Source organism: Lingula anatina, chromosome 8 (genome assembly GCF_051362555.1).
Source record: "Lingula anatina isolate TDL-2025a chromosome 8, LinAna3.0, whole genome shotgun sequence".
NCBI lineage: Eukaryota > Metazoa > Brachiopoda > Lingulata > Lingulida > Lingulidae > Lingula > Lingula anatina.
In genome coordinates, this window is record NC_141774.1 from 6,693,820 (window position 1) to 6,701,895 (window position 8,076).

Sequence of the window (8,076 nt, forward strand, 5' to 3'; positions counted from 1 at the left end):
GAAGAAAGCCCAATAACATTGAGGGCACGGATAACTGTTCTGGTATATGAACCTGGACCGCCCCCATTTACTACGTGTTCAAAGTCGATTTGGTAAGATACACCTCTGACTAAGCCGAAAACAACCTATTTAAGTAAAAATGCTGTGTTAATACGTAACACTTTCGCACAGAACGCAGATCCATTAACAATTAACTTTCTACGCATACAATTAACATGTTTCTTTCAGGTTTGCTCTGGTTATTGCTGTTGGTGATTGTGAATTATGTAATGGGAAAGTCATGTAGTGGACACCAGAATGGTCAGAAGGTAAGGTGTTTTTTTTTAATTGATGTATCATTTTGAAATGATGCTGGCATGAGCTTACATATCCATTCTATTCTCTTTCGCATAGCACATTAATGCATAAATGAAAACAACTACAAAAACAAAACATATAGGTTGGTTAATATAAATTAGGACAATAAAGGCTGATTTTTGTCATACCATACCGAACGTAGAATAATTACGAAATTTACCATATATAACTAACTTGCCATGAGATAAATGTAAATATGCAGTTGGCTGCTAAGAGTCCTGAATATGACTTGACCAAATATTTTGATTATAAGCAACGAATAAAAGAGTTTAGACTGGTTGCAGAAACGCACATATCTCCGTGTATCCTGGGGAATAACCTCATCTTGGTGTCGTTGGCCATATTTGTGTGATTAAATTCTACATATCAATTTTACACCATTTTCCAGTGGTCACGTTCAAATGATGGGTACCAAAAATGTTAGGGGCAACAGATGGTGGAATCAGTGTCTTTTTACGCAACAGTATGTTGTAAATTCACGCTTAGGGTAGATAGTATGTGTATCTTCCACAAATAGTTTTATATGAATAATCTTAAATAGCATTTAACGTTTTTATGACACATTTTATAAACTACAGGAAGATCTGGAGGAGGGTGATAAACGGCGTGATAAATGGGTCCGCTTTTTTAACTTATTGGACGCTGACAATGACGGCTTTGTGGACAAACATGAATATATCAACGGGTCTGTTGAAAGAGCCATGGGATATTTTGCGCCAGAAAAGATCAACGCTTTCAACGAGACTGTCTCCAGAGCGTGGTCTTCATTTTGGTCCACCCCAGAAGACGACTTTCAACAATGCTTTGACGTGTTGGATTTCATCTCAGCTCACGCGACAGTATTTAACACCACCATGTTTCAGCCGTCGGTCAAATATTGGGCAAAGGGTTTATTTCGAGCAGCAGATGAAGACGATGATGAAAAATTGAACGTTTTCGAGCACAAAGCCTTCCTTCAAGCATCCAATGTTCACAAGGGCTTCTATAAGTCATTTAGTTTTGTCGACGAAAATCAAAGTAGAAGCATCGACAAAAAAGAGTTTGTTACAGCCGCTGTTGATTATTTCTGCAACCGTTATGATGGTTCTTTGTTTTATGGCGAGTAATATTAACAAACACAGTCCTATTCATTTGGTGTTGTGAATTATCTTTGAAATATTCAATGTCAATATTACAAGACTTGGATAACGAGATATGCTATTATGAAATAAATATACAGAAGCCTTAATTTTGTTTTTTTTTTCTTTGTATTTTTGGTTTATTATTACTTTGTAAACATTTGTCGTTTATAACCCTTTGGTGAGTTACGTATATGCTTTCGGTACAAGGGTGAAAAACACACCGCAAGCGAAAGTACACTATACTCTTGCAAAGCATATAGAACAGAACTATCAATTCCTTCCACACGTGACATTTTCAACAGACACCTCTCTCAATTAGCAAGAGGTGACCACAGGGATACTACATTGACAGGTTTCAGCGTGACAGTGCACTTGCTCACAGTTTTCGTCTGGTGAGTGTATTTGTTGCACAAAACGCAATGTTCCGAAGATGAAGCAACCATCTTCAAGCTCTGCATGGTATTAAACCTGCCCAAGCATATGTGGCATTAATTCACCTTTTTCGTCTTTTGCGGAGATAAAAAGTGTGCATGGCAGGAACCGGGCGCCACAGGGGTCATTGTAGTCCTCTGTTGTTTCCAGCCTGGCACTGTTATGTGAATATGATGAACCAATTAGGTGCCTTTATAAAAAGGCCGTTTGAAGCGTGCACTGTGTAAAACTAAAAAGGTGGCTGAAACACAGTTCTAAATGCGTCATCTGTAGGCAAGAAAACATTAGTTAGAGGGTGAATCCAGTATTTTTACTTTTAATTAAAACATTTAATATATTTAATTTCCCAGTTTAATAACGGCGTGCTGTGCAAAAGACTTCACCTAAGCGTCCGCGCCTAGGCTGCACTTTCTTCAGTGATGACGAACTATACCATCAGAGTTCTTTTAAATGCGTTCGACAATAAAGATGTGTGAAATAGACACGTTATAGTAGACTGTACATAGCTTTTTCTAGTGTGTGGACAGGTACGTCTTCATAATATTAAATGTGTATATGCAAGCTGTGGCGCTATCAGTTCATCTACTATCATGTGTACATTTACATGAAGTATCAATTCATAACGGTTTTATATGTCATGTTTGAGGGTTATCTTAAAAGATTTAGATTTTTTAAATAAAAACTATTACATGAGACGCAGACTGCACGTCGGATAACTGATGAAATTATTTAGTACATGTACCTTATAAGGCATCAGGTACCACTTTTTCAAATGTTCGGTTAAGGGGGGTGGCACAACTATGGTCTTTCCTCTGTAATTATAACCTAATTTTGTATGTTGAATAGGTGAGACAGGTATTTTCGACTCCCTCCTAGACATCAATTAGACTGCTTACCACGTACTACACTAGTGTATATACAGACTTAATGACAGGTGCAAAAAGATCACACCTACGGAGTGACAAGTGTGAAAATTCTGTCAAACTGAAACAAAACCGTCAGATCAAAAAACAATTATAGAAAGAGGGCACATTATTTGACATAGCGTATTTTTATAGTTTTCAGCCATTGACAAATTCCATTCAAATAAACTGTTTTCCATATATTGAATACTTTTCAGCATACATAAGACGATTAAAAATTACACCTTTAATAATTAACATATTTGTATTACTGGATCGATCTAAATACATGGCTAGATTATTTTATCATCCATTTCGTTTTTTCCATGCATGTACATGTATGCTTTGGTACATTATCTAAATAACTTATTTATCTAAATTCACTGTCCAATTCACTTGTCATTAAGATCAGAATTATATAACTCAATAAATGAAAATTTTATTTATTTTATTATTATTATTATTATTATTGATTTCGTCGTAAGTAGCAAACCCCTTGTAACACTTTTGGCCTCTTTTGGCCTCCAAACTTCATGCTTAAAGTGTTTTCTTTCTTTTTATTTTTCATTTTTTTCTTCGGATCTTTATAATGTTTATTTCGCGCATCTCCCCTGAATTTTTTTTCCGATACTACGTTAGATCCGTTGATTTCTCTGAAAATTCTTTTTGAAAGTTGGGCACTTTGTCAAACTGACTATACACAGTCACATCACGGTCATCACCCATTTACTAATACAGGTGGACGTAGTGTTGGACTAGGCATATTGAAGGCATGGAGGATATCGGAAAAGTGCATCCAATGTACGTGTAATAGCATGAAAATTTTGGTAATCAATTTTATTGAAAGACGTGTGTATTAAAAATGAGTCAAAGATCTGTTCGAATATCTTTAGTTTACAAAGTTATTAGTTACATAAGAACGTCACAACCGTAGTAAGTCGCTGATATGACTGTGTTTATTCATTTTGATAAATTGGGGAATTACGATTGATACATCACAGTGGTTTTTGTGGGAACATTGTGCTCAAGATTCTTACTGACCAAAGAGATAAGCGGAGTTGGTCCATTTCAACTCTTAAGTTTTCCAGAGACAGCACAATATTGGACAATATCAGAGTTAGAAATTCTGTTATCACAACAAGCAAAGAAGTTAGAAACCTGGATGTAATTCTCAACAACAATTAATTGTGACATGACTACAAAGGGTGTTAATCATCATAATTTAGTCTACAACGAATATCTAAGATGCTTCACCTCATGGCCAGAAATGCGCAGCATTCACGCGATACGCGAGGGCGCTACAGTAGGGCTTCACGTGACTCAAATAGCCAATCACAGCACAACAATGGCATCGCACACAGACTCTGTGATAAGTGCTCAGCCCATTGTCAAGTAGTGTTAGTTAATGGTAACAAGCGTCTGACATGTGCAGAGAAGTTTATTGTAATATATATTGTTGTTATTGTTACATTATTAAATCTAACTCTGTATCCAAGTAGTAACTATACTGTACCAAGTCAGGTACTGATAATGTGCAGAGGTCATATATTCCAGAATAAGCCATTACCACTAATTTATAACTTTAATTTTGTTTAATATGTTATTCATGAAAGAGTTCATGAAAGATTATTTTAATTTGTTAAATCGTGATCTTATTCTTTTTATATTCAAGTAATTGAATAATGTGGGTAAAATTGGTCTTCCACTTCTTATTTGCATTTTCCTTTACTACAAGATTATTTTGGAACAGTTGCAGCATTAAAATTTAAAATAAATAGCAATCTGAAAGAAGAATTTTGCATTATTATTAAATGATGATAGGAATTTTGGATTAAGAGACTAGTTAAATACTGAGTAGTGATATTGTCATTCAATTTATGTAGAATCTGATAATATGATTGAAAATACTGATTGAATTCTTGGCCTTGCACTGGGCAGTTTCACATTTGTGCCAAGTGCTTTTTTTTTTTTTTTTTTTTTTTTTTTTTTTTTTTTTTTTTTTTTTGACTCCATTGTACAGTGGTAAAAGTTCTTCAATTGCCATGAAAGTTTTTAATCAGACTCTGCATGGTGCTGCTATCTGCTGGTGCTATCGGCAACGAATGAGTTTGCCTTTGTTTCTGAGTGAATCTACCGTCTAAAATAACTATTTCTGAAAATATGTGCGTTTTGCTGAGGGTAGGCTAGGCAATACACGGCAAACTTCTTAGTACGTGTGTACAACAGAATTTTTTTTAAAACCCTAGCGATATTTGGTCAGGAGTTGCTTGAAGCATAGCACAGCGTTGCTGTTTATCGGCATCAGGCCGTTGGTTTGTCAATTGTCACGAATTACCCACGAATCGCGAACCCATTCATTTTCCTATGGCAATCTAGCAACTCATTAAAAGTGCACGCATGCGCAGTGGGCTAAGCGTGACGTCATGCAGTGCATTTCTGGGGATGTAATTAACAGCAAGCAAGCAGATCTAATCATCCATGTATTTGTGATTTCTAGACTCGTTTATTGCAACGGCCTTTTGTTTGGAATACCTACCTGTAACTATCAAATGGAAAAAAAACTGCAGTTTATTCAAAATTCGACAGCTCGTCTCCGTCGAAAAACTCAAAAGTCTGACCACATCTCGCCAGTTTCCCGCGGTCTTCATTGGTTACCAGTCTCTCAAAGAATAGTTTATAAGATTTGCTCATGACTTTTAACATTTTAAAGGGCGACTTTCCATTTTATATGAACAATATAATATAACTTTTAACTCCTCTTAGAACTCTTCGTTCCAGTGGCCAATTTTAACTCAAAGGAAGTACCAAAAAACTCAAAAAACATATGGTCATATGAGTTTCGAGATTGCTGCACCAATTTTATCGTCCAATTTATTGAACGACTCTTATTACTGTTTTAAAAATAATTTAAAAACCTTTTCATGAATATTTTGGTTAACGTTTATCTCTCAGTTTTAAATAATTTTTGGTAGTTTTTAATTAATCTTTGTAGTTCTAGCTTTTATATGTAAGTGCAAAGAGCGATGAGACGCAAGTGGAGCGCGGTTTTAAGAAATTCTTCTTCTTTTTCTTACAAGGTATTATTAGTGGGTTTGATCTTCTCTACAGTCCAACCCATATCGCGTGTGCTCAGTAGGGTTAATACTATGGCTAAAAGATGGTTGCCCCATCTTCGGAACATTGCGCTTCTGCAACAACTGCACTCAACAGACGAGAACTGCGAACAAGTGCATTGTCACGATGAAACCAGTAGTGTCCCTGAACTCACCTGCTGCAAATAGAGTGAGAAGTCTGTTGAAAATGTCACGTGTTTAAGGAATTGATGGTGGTATTTTATGTGCATTGCGAAAGTACAGAGGTTTACTCTTGCTTATGGTGTGTACCATGTATCTTAACCACACCTTGTGTGTTCTTTTGAACCCCCACTTTTTACAAAGAAAAAGAAACGAAATAAATACATGACAAAATATTGGCTTCTGAATATTTATTTTAAATAGGAGGTTGTGTTATACAAATCTCCTACTATTGACTGAATATTTCAAAGATAATAACTGTTCATTTCATAATATCATATAAATAGGATTGCGTTTGTTAATGTTATGCACCAAAAAACAAAGAATCTTCATAACCGTTGCAGAAATAATCAACACCGGCTTTGACAAACTCTTTTTTGTCGATGCTACCACTTTGATTTTCGTCGACATAACTGAATGAATCATTGAAACCTTTGTGAACATTGAATACTTGAAGGAAGGCTTTGTGCTCGAAGACGTTCAATTCTTTATCATCGTTTTCATCTGCTGCTTGAAATACACCCTTTGCCCAAAGTTTGACCAACGGCTGATATCTGTCGGTATTATATAGTGCCACTTCGCTCAAAATGAAATCCGTCACGTCCAATCTTGCCAGAAAGTTGTCTTCGGGGATGTGCCAAAAGGACGACCACGCTTTGGAGACAGTCTCATTGAAAGCGTTGACCTTTTCCGCCCCAAAATATACTCTTGCTCTTTCAACAGCCCTGTTGACATAGTCATCTTTGTCCACAAAACCGTCACTGTCAGCGTCCAAAAGGTTAAAGAAGCGGGGCAATTTAAAACGCCGTTTATCCCCTTTGTCCAGACCTTCCTGTAGTTAATGAAATGTATAATTATAATAATTAAACGATGTTTGTCTTAATGGAATTTTAGATTATTCATAGAAAAAATACTATTTGTGGAAGATACACATTTAGCATAACCTTCGCGTATATTTACCACATATTGTTGTGATGAATACGAATTAAGACACTAATTCTCCTAACGTGATATTGGTACTCATTTGAAAGGGATCTCTAGAGATTGGAATTCGATTGATGCGTGAGATTTGTCACAAACATGGTCAACAAAAGCAAGATGAGGTAACTCTCCAGGATGCACAAGAGATATATCCATAATAGCGTTTCTACAACAAATATAAAATATTTCATTCGTTGCTTATTATCAAACTATTTTGCCAAGTCATATTTCAGTGCTCTTGACAGGCAACTGCAGATTTACACTTTATCTCATGGCCAGTTAGTTATATATGGTAAATTTGGAATTATTCTACGTTTGATTTGGCAAAGAAGCAGCCGTAATTGTCCATATATCAACCAACCTATACATTTTCTTTGTATTTTTTTTTCTTTAATGCATTCATGTTCTATGCGATGTAAACTAGAATGGATATTTAAGCGCATCCCTGCATCATTTTAAAATGCTACATCAACTACAAAAAAACTTACCTTCTGACCATTCTGGGGTCCACTACATATGTTTCCCATTACACCGTTCACAGCCACCAACAACAAGAACCAGAGCAAACCTGAAAGAAGCATGTTTCCTGTATAGTGAACTAGTTAATCGTCAATGGGTCTGTGTTCCGTGCAAAAGTGTTACGTAACGGAACAGCAGTTTATTTAAATAGGCCGTTTCCGGCTTAGTCCGAGGTGTATCTTATCGAATCAACTGTGAACACGTAGTAAATGGGGGCTGTCCAAGATACAAGAACAGATATTCGTGCCCTCAATATTATTGAGCTCTCTTCCTTACGGGTGAAGACTTATTTTTGTGTTTCATATTCGCACAACATGCTATCTAAAAATGAATATACCTACCTGCTGTATTGTATTCTTGAAGTACTTCGTTAAAGAGACAATTCCCACAGATATTTGGATCGATCTATTAACCTGGGGAGTCTCACTAAATTGCTATCAACTCATCCGGCTGAAATGTCTGTTACGCCTA

At 36.0% G+C, this 8,076-nt stretch overlaps 1 protein-coding gene across 1 annotated transcript; it reads left to right on the top strand.

Annotated features, from left to right (window-relative positions):
• Positions 1 to 223: 223 nt before the first annotated feature.
• On the top strand, positions 224 to 1,604 carry LOC106168079 (uncharacterized). The gene is made up of 2 exons (XM_013547010.2): positions 224 to 308; positions 936 to 1,604. The coding sequence occupies exons 1-2, from the start codon at positions 270 to 272 to the stop codon at positions 1,461 to 1,463; spliced, it is 567 nt and encodes a 188-aa protein (XP_013402464.2). The 5' UTR covers positions 224 to 269; the 3' UTR covers positions 1,464 to 1,604.
• Positions 1,605 to 8,076: the final 6,472 nt, after the last annotated feature.